This window comes from Adelges cooleyi, unplaced genomic scaffold, assembly GCF_023614345.1.
Source record: "Adelges cooleyi isolate 19-005CV unplaced genomic scaffold, UGA_ACOO_1.1 ACOO_flye_CR_arks_rails_tigmint_CR_PRNA_168, whole genome shotgun sequence".
Lineage (NCBI taxonomy): Eukaryota > Metazoa > Arthropoda > Insecta > Hemiptera > Adelgidae > Adelges > Adelges cooleyi.
This window is the reverse complement of record NW_026095825.1, coordinates 497,737-514,102: the sequence shown is the minus strand read 5'-3', so window position 1 is coordinate 514,102 and position 16,366 is coordinate 497,737. Positions and strand designations below refer to the sequence as shown.

The 16,366-nt window shown below is 30.4% G+C and overlaps 1 protein-coding gene across 4 annotated transcripts; it reads left to right on the top strand.

Moving 5' to 3' along the window:
* The first annotated feature begins 1,141 nt into the window (after positions 1–1,141).
* On the top strand, positions 1,142–8,886 carry LOC126833030 (GTPase-activating protein and VPS9 domain-containing protein 1). Of its 4 annotated transcripts, XM_050564137.1 has the most exons (26): positions 1,143–1,354; positions 1,503–1,543; positions 1,697–1,820; positions 1,887–2,063; positions 2,132–2,364; positions 2,428–2,595; positions 2,659–2,875; positions 2,949–3,308; positions 3,638–3,806; positions 3,867–4,139; positions 4,202–4,360; positions 4,440–4,592; positions 4,657–4,805; positions 4,870–4,979; positions 5,047–5,114; positions 5,174–5,463; positions 5,576–5,922; positions 5,996–6,084; positions 6,172–6,416; positions 6,495–6,637; positions 7,207–7,320; positions 7,393–7,604; positions 7,670–7,784; positions 7,854–7,914; positions 7,974–8,177; positions 8,259–8,885. In XM_050564137.1, the coding sequence occupies exons 3-26, from the start codon at positions 1,710–1,712 to the stop codon at positions 8,388–8,390; spliced, it is 4,299 nt and encodes a 1,432-aa protein (XP_050420094.1). In that variant the 5' UTR covers positions 1,143–1,354; positions 1,503–1,543; positions 1,697–1,709; the 3' UTR covers positions 8,391–8,885. The 4 variants fall into 4 exon arrangements, with proteins under 4 accessions (XP_050420096.1, XP_050420094.1, XP_050420095.1 ...); XM_050564139.1 differs by having other exon boundaries at positions 1,142–1,543; positions 5,065–5,114; positions 8,259–8,886; XM_050564138.1 differs by lacking the exon at positions 1,503–1,543.
* The last annotated feature ends 7,480 nt before the right edge of the window (positions 8,887–16,366 follow it).

Sequence of the window (16,366 nt, the reverse complement as noted above, 5' to 3'; positions counted from 1 at the left end):
TTTTTTTAAATGAAAGCTCAATAAAAGTTTTTTTTATATATCATTTTTATATCAAAATCCATATCATACAATTTGACAAAAATTCGGATTTTAAATCAGAAAAGGCATTTATGTGAAAATTTTTTTGAAATGACCTTTTTCCCTTTATCTAAAATTTATTTAAATTAAAAAAAATGTATTCGAAGTCTTTGTTTATTTATAAAGCCATAGATATTTAATTTTTATACATAAAAATATTAATTGCGAAGTCCAAAACCAAAATTCCGATGAGTAATTATTTTGCCGTCACTGCTGTAAAATCTATATAATAAATCCAATATATTATCAGTAAATTCCGTTGATTGTCTAGCCTATTTCCAAAAGTTTAATTATTTACCAAAAAACTAATATTGATAATTGAATTTTAAAGTTTTGTGATAATTTTATATTGCCTTCATTCATATTGGTCTTGTGTAAAGTCTCCTAAATTCATATTTTTCTGCTATAAGTGCCTACACTAATCTAAATGTAGCTTTACTTACAAAACTTATTACCTCCAATTGGATTTGAAGGGAATTTTCTAAGGTAAGTATGCATTGTACACGCTTAATATCCATTTTGTCAAAAATATATTATCTACATTAAACATGCTGTTAACATATTACCTTTTTTCTATAATATAATTAAAGTCAATCATTTAATATCAAATTTTATCAAACGAAAATAGGTAATATTATTGTTTACCTTTCGATTTTGACTGCAGCTACTTATAATAATTGTTTTTTTTTTTGGAAATAACCTAATTGGAAATTCTCCTAAAACTAATCACACGAAGACAGTTTTTTTTAAATAATATTTTCGTTCGGTTTAGTATAGTTTTTTTACTTGAATCGATTAAAAAAAATATAGAGAAATTTCGGAAAAAAAATACGCGTTACACCTATTTATATATTAGACCTACAGTGTATTTTAAAATTAAGATAATTGGTAGATCGGAAGAAAATTTGAAGAATTGTATGTCGGTTAGGTATTTCACCTCAAGATGGCGCCTCTAAAACATAAAAACGATTCGATTTGCAACGAAACGGCTTATCACAAAACCACTGTTATCTCGGTAAGCGTTTTGGTTTTATAATTATTTTGTTTCCTTGTTCCGCAAAATTCCATCTCGCTTTCTGTCTAATTAAGTGTTTGTTTTGATTTTTCTCTTATCAACGATATTATTCGTCTTCGCTTATAATAATAATATTATTATCGTTATTGTCCGTCTACAGTGGTTATTATTATTGGTTTTTTTTCTTGGAGTGCTTTTTGAAAACGCACATCCAATTTTTGAGTCGCTGTCGAAAACCATGTAAACTGCGCCGATATTTCGGTAATTATGTCGCATTGTCGTTAGCAACGCGATAATAGTACTATTGCACGATCCTTATCTGTTTTACCAGTGACACTAATTTGCACATAACGCGATTTGTAAACATACAAGGAAAAAAAAATACATATGTTTCCTTTTGTGTCCACAGTTGCTTAAACACTTTGTTGCGGTCCAAATTGTCGATTTTCGGTAAATGTTTTTTACTGTTACACTTTAACTTTGTTAAGATTAAAAAAAAAAAAAACCACCAATGGATTTTATTTTTGATATTCCATTGTTCTATAACGATTATTGAAGTTTTTTCGAGGTTCTACTAGGTGTATTGTATTGTTTTTTTTTTAGAATATCAAGAAATATGGAAGAACAAACCCTAATGCGAGACCTCATGGAATTAGCCATGCGATTGCGCCAAGAGAGGCTTTTCACCCAGTACGAGTTGAACAATTTGCAGACTCTAAACGAACAGGTGATTGGTGATTAATAATGTGTTAAAAAAAGAAATAATTATAAATACTACTGTTGGACACACTAGGTGACAAGCGTGTCGCATAGACTGGCGCAAGAAGCGTGGATAACATCTCAGCAGCGGATAAACCTAAACAGGTTGGTGGTGTCCAATCCGGATTGTACGCCAGCAGATTGTTGCGAGTTAGCTCATCGTTTGGACGAAGCACAATTCATTGAATCACACGAAGCTCTTGGATACGAGGTAACAAAATGAATATAATTTTTTTATATTTTAATGTTACTGGAAATACTATTTGTTAAACATCATAGAATGCACAAACATTTGGAATGCTTGTTCAAAAACTACGCGTGAACTCTAAACTGTTGGCGTATTGTTTAACTGCCGGAGACCGACTGCTGTCCAGTAAAATGCCAGAAGTGGTAAATTGTATTTTGTCAGGCGTATTCGGGTCATGTTTAATGGCTGAAGACAATGTGTTAATTTTGAAGTTGCTAAGGCACTTGGCCGTACTACAATTGATTCCGGCCGATAACCCTCACAGGTATGTTCTTTTAATAAAACGACAATTTGTCAACATTGTTCAATACATATCATACGTTTGTAGGATTTTAAGTCACGGCTCATGTGCTTTCTCAAGATTGTATTCGGCGTTTCATGGAAGTTTGTTTTCTGCAAAATTATTCTTAACCGCTGCATTTTATGAACCCATAATGCAATTGCTTAAGGACGATGAAAAGTTCCTTGATATCGATCCAGACAAAGCTCGACTGAGGTTGGTTATCTTCTTTAATTATAGTATGGTTTACATTCTATATAACATACTTTTAAATTTTAGATTTTCTCATCTAAGGACGTGCAGCCGAGAGAGTCCGGATTACAGCATAAAGCTTCAGAATTATAGAAAAACATCAGTCGAACAACTAGTGGCTATAGCTTCTAAGTTCATTAATAGTCTCAATGAGAACTTATACTGTTTTCCGAGCTCTGTGTGTTGGCTTGTCCGTCAAATACACATGTTATTATCAGCAGGAAGTACTTTAAGCGAAAAACAAGTAATAAATTATTATTTTAAAAGAATTATTACTTATAGAACAATATTTATAAATTCTTTTTTTTTTTTTAAAGATTTATAGTATATGCGTAAATCTAGTGTTTACATATTTTATTTGTCCGGCAATCGTAAACCCTGAACCACATGGTATCACGGACGCTGATATTACTCAAACAGCACGCTATAATCTTATTCAAGTAGCAAACATAATTCAAATTTTGGCAATGTGCAAGTACGAGCAAATTGACAATAAAGTACAAGACTTGTATCAGCATTTCAACAAGGACTGCGTCTCCAGTATAATGGACGCATTGTTGAAAACTTCATTTAGAAACTCGCTCAATGACGATAATTTGACTGTTAATTCTAATTTTAAACTGGAAAACCTCATCAGATCAGTCGCTTTATTTACCGAAGAGGAATTGCAAACATTTGTAAGAATTTGTTTTATTGAACAGAATGGAACGATCTTTGAAATTCATTTCTTCTTTTTCACTGAACGAACTCTTGTACATGTTCTTAAGCAAATTATAAAAACATGTTCATTTTTTTGTCAAATGTGAAGTATTTTTGGTTTGTTTATTCTCAGGAAAATAATATATTAATATTTTAAGTATACTTGTTTTTTTACTTAATTAATTAGTATTATTTTTATAAAAAATAAAAACAAATTGAAAGCGTCCCAAGTTCATACTTAAGTAAATATTTCAAGCTCTGATTATTTGTGTAACAATTGTAATTTTTTATTCCTATTGTTGTTAAGGTTAATTTTTTGAATGTCGTTTCCAATGATGGGATGCTAAGTGAAACTGATAAGAAAGAATTAGCCGATATGCTGGTTAACATGCCGATCATGTGGCCGGACAACAATTCAAATGATAAGTTTCAATTACCACTTGAACAAAAAAGACTTGGCATCCTCAGTAAAACGGGTAACCCATTAAAGCTACCGTAGTTTGAGCATATATGTATAATTATTGTTTTTATTTTAGCTGCTTCATCTCTAGGAAAAGTCTTACCAAATTCCAATATTTTAAATTTTTCCAATGCCGAAGGAGACGTCAATGACGAAGAAAAAAGCAAAAAAGTTCTTATAATTCCATTTGAAAGTTCTTTCAACGCAACCATTGGAATGTTACCAGAACACAAAGTATTAGAAAATGAAAAAACAAACTCTGAAGTAGATGATGAACAAAATAAATCATATGAGAGTACAAAAAAGAAAGAAAAACCTTTACATTCAGTCTCTCATGAAGGATCTATTGGTAATTTTTTAAATATACAAAAAAACTATGTATTCGATGTACAGAACTATTTGTGTTAATAGTCGATCCGGGAAACGCCAGTGACTATCTAGAAGCTGTGTCAGAGGCTGCGTCCAATCATAGTGTTCCGTCATCAGTAGAACTCGATCAAGACCAAAATGATAACCTATCGGATATGGTGTCAGCTAATGTATCAGGACGAGGCACCCCGAATATATCAGGTAAACGCTAGAATACAACATGTCGGCTCTCTTATTATGTTTACGTTACGGTACATTTTAATTAAATGTATTATTATAGGCCGAGATACGCCTTCTTCGCAAGTAACAGAAAACGAAGACGTAGCTAATGGTGTTCTGATACCGACAGCTCGTATTAATGCAGCAGCAAAACAATGTAAATTTGATCTGGATGACAAATTTGGCAAATTTGAAATTAAGTCTAAGATGCAAGGTAGATAAATAACAGTATTTTAATATTGATTTTAATATGAGTTATAAGCAATTTAATTTGTTAGGGATAGGACGCGACGAAACTACGTCCTCAATGGTTTCCGATACATGGAGTATGGACGTTTTAGCCAGTGATAACGAAATACTCGATCAATCTGAGCGATCTCAAGTCAATGTCCAACCTCCTCTTCAGCCTCCTCCTGTTAATCAACAAGTAATAAACCACAATTAACCGTAAGACATGTACAGTTATCGTTTTTCAATGAGCAATTGTTTAGATTTTGGACATCAACGAGACAGCATCAGAAGCCTGGAGTACGGATGTATTTGCTTCGGATACTGATAGATTGGCTGAAGTAGATACCGATGATACCGCAAGTGTAGCACGGTAAATTATCAACAGTTTTGTATTATGGACTAAGCATAAGAAATAAATTAGATCGTATAATTTCTAGGTCTGATGATATGTTAAGGTATGAACTAGAAAACCGTGGCGATATGGAAGGAATGGACTATCAATATCGTAAGTGTAACTTTCTTCATTTGTTAACTGCTTGTCAATTAATTAATTTTCTATTGCAGCCCAAACTGTATTCAGGCCAATATTAGAAGTACAACAGGAAGGCGCGTTGCGATCCGAAAACGCGGCTTTGTCGTTCCACAGTCGAGTACAAAGGCGTAAAGTGTCCGACAGCAGTGGCGAATCCAACGTTTACAAATTGATCAGTTCTCCTGACGATACGTCCATCAACAGAAATGAGTCTGGATTGATTACTTCTAGATCAGCTTTTTCTGTGGTTTCTAGTGGACAAGCGGCGTCTGGGATAGGACCAAAACTATCTCACAGATCACATCCTTCGTCTAGTCAAGAGGTAACTCAATCTTTTATAACACATTTAAGCTTTGGTGCAAATCAAGAGGAGGGAAAGGTTTTTCTGATATTATTTATAAAAAAAATTTTCACACCTCATTTGTTTACTTAAGGCTTCTGTCGACGACGGCGACGCAAATATCGGCTTGCATATGAGTTCGTGCAGTTTAGCGTCAACGAGTAGTAGCAGTGGCAGCAGCTTGGGCGCCAAACCCAAACCCATAATGAACGGATCAGTAGTCACAATTAAAACCAATATAAACATGGTACCGATTCACCCTAAAATAGGCAATGGCAGCGGAGGTCTAATAACAAAAAGTATTAGTTTTGATAAAACCGCCGAACGCGGCGATAGAGACCTGTATGACGACGATAACAAAAACAAAAAAGGCTTTTTCAAAAACTTCAAAATTTCATTCAAAAACCGACGTGGAAAATGGTATCGAAACGACGAGTTAGGGTAATTTTAAAATGTTATAACAATGTTGAGTCAATTGTTAGAATTGTTAAATGTCACTATTAACCTATTTTAGTTACGATGCAATTCAAGGCTGCAGTGGTGGGACAAGTGGCAATGAGTCATTACTCAGCAATAATATTTCGGAGACTTCATCGTTGAATGGTTAGTTTTAAGGGTACAATTGAGACATCATATCGTTCTTATATAATTTCACTACACATATACCTATTGTTGTCTATTGTTTGACAGAAACATCTGAAGACATTTTGGCAAAATACCGAAAAAAGCCAAACACGGTAATTACGCCCGAAAAAAATCTCAACGAAAAGTCTGGCAATGCCACAAATGAAGATGACACTATGGCGGACATGAACAAAAGTATTGATTCTGAAACATCTTTATTTGATGACGCCAAAAAGAAATTGCGTTTAGTTCTTAGCACAATCGACATTCAATATGTTCCCTGGTGCAACGAAACTGAATCCAAACCCATGGTAACAAAAAAATGCTCATCTTATTGTATAATCTGATTTTAGTAGTAATTTAAGTATTGTATTGTATTTTCGTTTCAGTTGAATACTTGGCGTGATAAAGACAACGAGCTCGTAGGCTTACTTCAATACCAATTAGCTGAAGCCACAAATCTGAATGATCACTTTTTAGCCGCGAGACTCCACGAAACCATTAGATGCACAAAGATGTTTGATACGCATGGGTACGTTTATTTTTATACAAAAAAGGCTAGCTTAGTGGGGGGGGGGGGACAGGGAGGACACAAATTTTCGGTAATTGTTATAACTGAATTATCGCTACATGAGTTACAAATTCAATTTGTACAAAAACAATATTGAAATTAGGAAGGCAATTTTTTTTTTACATTTGACTGACCTATGTCAATATAACAGTTCAGCAAACAAACCCTTCTAGAATATAAAAATCATTGAAATCTTTTGGAAATAACTTAATACAATTTTTAGTCATCTATAAATTGAAGTACAAACAGATGGTTAAAGTTGTTTGTGTTTTGATTAAAAAACATAGGTTAACATAACAATTAATAAATAAGTCATATAAATAAAATAAAAAAAATTGTATAATTTTAAAAAACACAATAGTGATTAAGTGAACCACATTTGTTAAATTTCTAACCTATAGACTTGCTGTCGTAGGTTCTACAACAAAATATATCTTTATCCACTTGGAAGCTTAAAAATAGTCATCTCTATTTATAACATCTGTTATATTATTAATGTATGTATTTTTTTTATTATTCCAATCAAACAGTTGTCAGAAATTGCTGAGTGCTTTAAAAGAAGATTATAAATCAAGAGCGCCGTACATCACCTATTTGGTGAGATGTAGGAAAACGCTGTTGACTAGTATTGCACAACTAAACAGGTTAGTTTTATATTTAGCTCACAATCGGATATCGTTACCAAGATGATATTTGACATTATAAAATTTGTTCAGACTTTTGGAGCAGATCAAATGCGAAAGAGATGTGTGCAGTCAGTTTTTGGTAACCAAATGTGTGCAAATCTATTTGGAACAGAACGAGCCATGTGTGTCGGAATTTACAGTAGAATTTGAGCAACGTAAATTGGCTGACGAGAAAAACCAACTTTTGAATAAATTTTTATCAACGCTCGAAGCTGGCATGAAACGAAGCAGTATTTGGAAATGTATAGTAAAAAAATTATCATTTAAATATTTTCCCGACGTGTGCGTTATTTTATTTTGCCTCTAGGCGCCAGTTACGATCAATTGGATGATGCAAAATTAGCAATCGAACGAGCGATTATCACTAGAGTGTACACATTGGCTATGTATCCGAATGGCGATGCAGACTTTTATAGAGACCAGTGAGTGACATATTACTATTATCGTTATATTTTAAATACATATATATTTTTTTTTTTTGTTTAATTCAGAGTTTTGCACGAACACATGTCGAACATGTCCAAGAACATATTACCCACTCATATTCCAAAAGTATGTTGGGTCGCCGTTTCGGAGGGAATATATTAACTCTTACAAGCTTTTACTTGCAGGTATTTCATTATGAATGTCCTTGGCCGTCAGCCCAAGCAGAGATATCAGCGATTTCGGCGTATAAAACGCCAAAGGACAAATTACAATGCATTTTTCGGTGCACCACAACGCTTTTGAACTTGATGTCTATAGCCGGCGAACACGGCAACACTCATCCGGCGGCCGACGATATCATGCCTGTGCTCGTATATGTTCTGATTAAAGTATGACTCGTGTTATAGTGGTTTTACTTTTTTCCACATTGTCATTTTTCGATGTTTAGTTACCGTTTTTGTTCTTTACAGGCTAATCCTCCGTCGTTATTGTCGACTGTTCAGTATATAAATAGTTTTTATGGCGATCGATTAGAAGGAGAAGAGCAATACTGGTGGATCCAATTTTGTGCCGCTATCGAATTTATCAAAACGATGAACTAAAAAAAAAAGTAATAAGTGATAACGAAAATTGGTGTTTTTTTTTGTTGTTTAAATTCACAATCCATACGTATACAACATTTAAAATATTTTTGAACATAATGGTTTATTCTAATTTTATAATTTATTATTATATTATTTCATGATGTTCGTCGATAATAATTTGATTGGTGTTGTTTGTTATTGCAATGTGTATCCATTTAAATTTTACCTGAAATGTCTTTTTTTCATTTCATATTTTACCTGTCGAAGAATTTATGTTGTTTTACTTTTTTTTCCATTTTGATTTATTTATGGTAATTTTGATTTTTTTTTTTCACGATCTAAGTCACTTCTATTTTTAATCATGAAATATTTATGTGTTTCGGCCGACGTACCGATTATTATATATCTGTATAATATTAATATTATAATGTATGTAGTCGTATACTTTACCCTTTGCTCTTTTAACTTTTCTGTAATTTTATTTAACGAATTTCAACATATTATATTATTATTATTGTATACAAAAATTTTATTTGTTTGTATAAAAAAAAGTATTTTTTTTATTATTATACATTTTAGTTAGTATTATAATTATTAATTATATTATATAGTACTTATTCAAAAAAATTACAACGTAGCTATATTAGTAATTAATAATATTTTTTTATTTCCTAATCTTCAGACTTAATAATTACCTGTACCTACCTAATATTAGCCATAAAATCATTTCCCATAACTGTTTCTAAGCGAGTACAAACAAAATTCGAAATTGATACTGGAAATTACACACTAATCAAACAAGTATTAGTTTTTTTGTATTTATTGTATCTAGTTTCACTTGATCACTTTTTCGTTTGGACATCGGCTGTGTTACATCCTAAAATTTAAAAAGATTCTTCCGCATTATTCATTGAGACAAATTTTTGTAATTTATTGTATATTTTATTAGTGGACGATTAAAAATAACTTCCCTAGTATATTTTCAGAAAGTTCTAATGTAATTTAATTAATTTTTTTTCTTATTAATCTAGCCAATAAAATATAAATAACAATCGCATTGTAAATAGTAAGTGATAAATGAAATGAGGTAGGTTTGAAAATACTTTTAAAAAAAATGTTGGACGTGGTTTTATAAATGGTTATTATGAATTAATTAACAGGCTGTTGGAAGTAAAAGAGACTTTAAATTATATGGTATGTGAGACAATCGAAAATCGCTTACAATGGTTAATTTACATTGCCATATTAATTATTGTCGGCGTTTTGATGACATTTAATTGAATGCAAATGAATGTGCGTTCGAGTCATTACTACGATTAATATTATTATTACACTTTTGATTTACAACTTTTATGTTGTATATTATATTTGTATAGCTTTGACAGGACGCCATTGAAGTTATAAATAAAAACTACCTTAAAAAAAAACCTGGTTCACCAAAAATTTTTAAAAATTGATTTTTCTTAGCGATACCATTTAAGTTTATCTACACGTAATATTTTTTTCTTTATTTAATCTTCTTTTTTCTTTTCATTTTTTTTAGTAGTTTTTGTTTTTGAGCCTACATATTTAAAAGTACCATTTTTTTTATATTTCAAGTTAACTTTATAAATATTACGACGAAATCCCACATTATGATTAATTACTTATATTATGTAGTTTTCTTAGTTAAATAAATTAAAAATTATAATTTCAAATAATTTTGAGTTGTTAGAACTTAGATAGATGTATTTTTTTTTTTTGTATGGTAATACCTAATTATAAATGTATTTAACAGGTATTTAATTAGTTAATTTGTTTTTAATTTTGTAGTAAATGTAATATTGATTGACTTGAAAATAAACAAAATGTAGTTATTATTATTGAATTATTTCAATAGGTATACAGGGTGATTCTTTTATCATGAACCAGTCAATATCTCACTGGGTTTAATTAATAATTGAATTTTTTTTTAAATATTTTTATGAAACGTGATCTCAATTTTTCACAATTTTTTTGTTTTTACCCCCTCCCAACTTAGTTTTTTTGATAGCAACTTTTGAAACTTAAATAGTAACGTACATATTTTATTAACTTTTTAAATTGAAAATAATGGACTAAAAATTTTGACTGGTCGATAACCAGTTTCGAATAACTATTTTTGAAGTTATTGAAGTTTCAAGTTTAGGGCAAGTGAAAAGGTGGAGTGTATTTTTATTTTTATCTGCACGCATTTCTCAACCGCACTTCCCCTCCCATCCTAAAAACAAGCTTAAACTTTTACAAGTATTTAAACGTCATAATTAGTAGATAAACAGGCGTTATCACGTAAATAGGTATTTGGAATATTTTATAATTTAATTAAAATAGAAAACAATTGAGTAGGTACCTAGGTATTCATATTTTTTTATCATGTTTAATTATCAAGTATTATTAGGTTTAGATGTGTTCTGTTTACTCAACTGGGAATTCCAGAATATATTTTTTACAGTGATTTAATACTTCTAATCGCGTCATTAAATGTTCTACACGTTATTATTAAAATAATTATTTGACTGCGACAAGAAAATCATTCTCTTTAAACGCGTAGGCGCTCCAAGTCGTGTAAGACATCATTTATATAAAGTAAAATTTATTATTATTTATTAATCACTTTTTCTTTCTTGGATATTATATACATATATTGTATTGTTTATTGCAATTTTTTGAAACTTTTTGGCGCTGATGAATATTTATTTATACAGCGCTATAATACAGTTCTACATACTATATTAAGTATTAACATTTAAATACAATGCCAAACAATAAAACATAACAATGAAGACTGGAGTCTATTCAATTTTTTTTTTTTAATTATGTCTAGGAAAAAAACTATTTTAATATAAATGTAAAATCGTGTTTATTGGTTCAAATTTATTGTGATATTTGCTAGTAAAATTCCATCACACCTTACTGACTAATATTGACGTCATAGAAAAAATTATTTAAAAAAAAGTAATTTTTTTTGTTGCAAATATTAAATTTTATTTAAAAATCTAATCTCTACAAAATTTAACACAAAATAAAACAAAAGGCCTATTTTCAAAACGTAGAAAGTACAAAACTTTTGTACCTTGTATTTTTTTTAATGAATCAATGAAGTATACTTAATATCGAATGACAAAACATTTTAATTATACCTATGTAGTAGCAATTCGAAAACAAGGTCGGAAAATTGCTGATGATACCTATGAATAGGTTTTTATAATTGCATGTTTACCGCTCGTTAATACAATTGAGTTGGTAAATAGCAATTATTTTCAGAGGGGAAGTTTGCTTGTTATTATCTAATAATATATTATTGCATAAATATTTCACACGGCTCAAAAGTTCTTGTCTGTACGCTACACAATCAAATTTTTAACGTTTAAAGGTACACGTTATTCATTCTCAATTAAATACTTAAGTGTTTAAGGCAATTTTATCATGATATACCTATTGAATATGCTATGCGATTCGAAAAAATATATAATTTTTAAATCCTTGAAATAAATAATAGGTACCTACTTCGAAAAGTGTGGAGAAAATGACCTCTTCACCATTTATCTGTGTACGTATGATAAATACATGAAAAAATTACTTTGGCAAAAAATAAAAAATAATTTAAATAACAATAGTTGTCGGTCAAAACTCAAAATAATATTACAATAGACAATCGATTTCCGAGAAAATCTACTTCTGAGGTCATCGGCTTACGTAGCCGATAAATTAGTTTATTCATATACCAATACCGTGGTAATAGTGGTAGGTGTAATATGGTACCTAAATATTACCTTGCCGTTTATAATTTTATGTGTGTGACGGGCGACTAATCTGGATTGCCAAAGTGCAAACGATTAGCAGCAAATTACACGTTTTATTTTCTTACAAGCATAACATCTAGCGCGTTTCCTATAATTATTATTGTACTATATATCGACCTTGAACTTATTCATGAAAATCATTCCTACAGTATATGATTTCGGCGGCCGCGAATGTATTTTTTTAAACTATTGGTAAGTCATGTTTCATTCATTATTATATTATGATAATATACAACATTTTTTTTTTTCACTCGTGTTCAGCGATAAACATGCATGTGTTTAAAGTAATCTTAGTTTTTAAAAATGGTTCCAAGCCGTTGTTTCCATTGCGGTCACACATGCGAGAGCAATAGTCCCATTATTATAATAAACGCGGACACCGCATGGAAAACATTAGAATATATTCATAAAATATATTATAAAATTAAACTTAGTAGGCGTTTTACTTCGAAGAGTGTACAATAATATTAAACGTTTAGCGTACGGCAACAAAATAATATTTATTTTTGTTTTGTTTTTACAGCCATAGTTACCTATCAACGTGCATGATAGGTGTTATACTCTTGTTCTTCGATCAACTGTAAAACGCTAGCAGTGCATAAATCTACCATATCAATGATCAACCCACTGGACGACGAATGATACAAATGATTATCTTTTATTTTCCAATATTTGTAAAAATAACACTTGTTTAAGTTATGTATTGTTATGCAGTATCCTAACGAACTGTACGTTTTGTAAATAGTTCTTGTTCAAAACCGCATTTAGCACTAAGTTTAGATGACTTTAAGTCAGGAAAACTTAAGGAATAATAAAAAAATAATAATACTTTTGTTAAGTTATTTATGACATGCTATACATTTTTTAAAAAATGTATAGCACACCTTTATTTTATATTTTAAAAAGGTTTTAATTTTTAAGCTAATTTTTTTTTTTGTTATTTTGAAGGGTAAGGGATACATTTTTTCATTTTAGTCCTCATAGAGTACTTTTCAAGTACTGTTGCTAATCTGTAGACTTGTGACATGAAAAAATCGGTATAGTGGTACATAAAAAATAAACAAAAACATCGTTGTTTCTCAGCTCCGCATAGAAGCTAAAATAAGTTTGTTGAACCGATAAAAATGTCCACGAAACAATATATTTGGTTAAAAAGTGTACCACAGAAAAAAACCCATTCCCTAGTGACTTCTTATAACTGTTATCACTTCCATGTGCTTGATGACTGAATAATATGATGCTTATACATATGATTTTTGATAGTGTACTGTAGTCTTTATTTTGATTGTTAGTTTTTATATGAACTCCACTTGAAGTTTATGTTACGCAGTTAAAATTTTAATTGTTGTTCTTGGTTTTGTTTAAGTGAGTTATTAGTTAAACATATGTGTGATGTATATGTAAATATACTTACAAATATTACTATCTGCGCCAGTGTATAATTATAGAAATCTACTGTTGTAGCTATCAAACATATTTTCAATAGTTGCTAGCTGTATGTTTAAATAATCTTTAAATGTGCGCTTTTAAGCACCCTCAACAAGTTAAGTATTTGAAGTTGTTTTACGTCTACGATTTTCATTTACACTAATTTTAATGAAGTGTACATACATAATGAATCATAATTACTATTACATTGCATTTATCATAGTTTATTATAAGGCAAACGAGTTGTACGGTCTACATAGACAATAATTAAGTACTGACAAGTCAAACATACCGGAAGTCATCTATATGTCATATGTATTAAATTTTGAATAACCACTTTCTGTTTTACGAAGCACGTTTGTAGGTTTCTTGTGGTTTTTTATTAAAATAAATTATTATTTTATCGACGTCTATGGCATAATATATTTAATCTTTCATACAAATGGCACGATGGTTTGTGTTTTTGCATTTTTGCATTACAACTTCAAGTTGTGTTTTGTATTTCATCAGCCTTTTAAAGCTTTTATAAATTATTATCTTCTGACTTCTCTCCATGGATATTTGCTAAATAGCATTGGGACTAAGAGTATTTAAAACTAATTTGTTTTTTTTTTTTTTAACTAACTTAACATTTTTAAAAAGAGACATGAACGATATTTAATTGGCTAATAGATTTTACTATAGGCGTCTTGGTTTTGTTTAGCATTTATTTATAAAAATAAACATCTTCGAAATAAGTATGAGCATTTCAACAATTAGAAAATTACTGAAGACAATAATTCAAAGCAAATCTTATACTGTATACTTAAATGATACAGAACAATAAGTTAGACCAACTCCTCAGTTACCCCAAGTCCTAAAACTAACCACAAAAAGTGAAATATAAAAATATTTTTAAACCCTTTTTTGTGGTAGTGTCTGTAATGAAATTAATGACAACAAATAATTAATAAACAGAAATGTACAAAACATGAACTGGCATATAAAACGCATGGTTAAAAATAATATTAAAAGAAAATTGTATGATTTATATGTTACCGTAATGACTTGTACCTAAAGTACATAATTTAACGCTTCAGAATGTACACTATTTTTGTAAGACTGTTTTTGAAGAATAAAATAAAAATTATTTTAATTTTTTATATGACAATGGCAATCTAGTTTGCGTCTATAAAAATACAAATCATAATTTGCGGATAAAATAAGATTGTCGACGAGAGAATGTTTGTTTTAATATATTTACTAGACAAGCAAGGTCAAACGACCACGAACGCTGAAAACTAATGTCAAGCTTATTATTAACGTTATTAAATGTTTTATTATCATATTTTGCCATTTACCTTTTACACTGGCTCCGATCGTCAGAAAATAATAACATTGTAAAAAAAATTAATGAAAATCCCTGCGGGGGTTTGATTTAATAAAATAAATTTTAGAAGCTGTACATTTTTAGCAACTGTTTGAGTTATTGTAATAATTCAATTTAAATTTGTTCTCTGAGTCTTGTCTATGCTTATCAGAAAATAAGTAATTAATTTATTATACACTATACTATGTATAATGTACATTCAACATTGAACAAGGTGACATGCATTGTAAACATAGTTGTATTATGATCCAAGTGAAGTCCAAAGCATTGAACTATAATTACATCTTATAAAAACACAGATGGACAGTAATTTCGATCAAAGTATTTCAAAATAGGTGCTTAAATTGGTTTCAGAACTGTATATTTTTGGTAATTTTTAATTATAATATTGAAAATGTTCAGTATACTAGTGACACATATAAAAATTGGTGTTGCCTTATGCATTATCTAAGAAAAGATCATAAATTTAAATAAGTAAAGTGGTTTTACTTATTTACGAATAAAGTATGTCTTTCCAAAAGAAAAGATGCTCTATAACTTATAATTTTTTTCGTCATTTAGGACAATGACAATAGGTGAAAGAAGGTAATTTAATGTTTAAAAAAAGAATTATAAATTGATTAGATAAATGCAGAAAACAGTTAAAATTGTGCTAATATATTTCTTTTTAATGTGTAATTAACACTATAATGAATATTGAAAATTTGAAAACACATTGATAAGAAATTGATTATTATTTTTATTAACCTTTGCAACGTGCGCGTGATATGTTTTTACGCCTCCGGGGTAATTTCACCTTTGGGTTCAAAAACTTTTGATCGATGTGTTGAATTTTTGTTCAGGGTTTTAAACAATTAAGAGATTATGCTATAATATTATTATGAGGCATTTGACAAGGAATTTTTTTTTCAAATATCGGGGTTTTCCAACTGGACATTTTTTTTCTCAGGAACTTGATTCGCTAGGGCAATTTAAAAACCAAATTTGGTTTCCTCGTGAAAAAATCTATCGGATAGTGTTGGTTTCATCCTTTGGGAAAAACCCACTGAACGTTTTATAGAATCGTGTTCAATGAGGCAACAAAAAAAAAAAAAACATGCAATATCGCAATAAGAAAAAAAACCAAATTGTGTCCAGGCACGGCCAAGTCTGGGCGGTAGGACAACGCATAGGCGTGCCCTTCTGAGACGGCGGCGGTGTCTTGTACCTACGTGAACGCGTGTAAAAAAGAGTGACATCAGGAGTGCCGCCTGTTCACCGGGTTTGCGGACCGACGGACCGGAGCCACGCACCATTCGCTACACGCGTGTGTATCCGCGCACACAATCGCCGCATCCGACCCGATCCGCGCCGTGCGTACGTACGTTCTACTATCT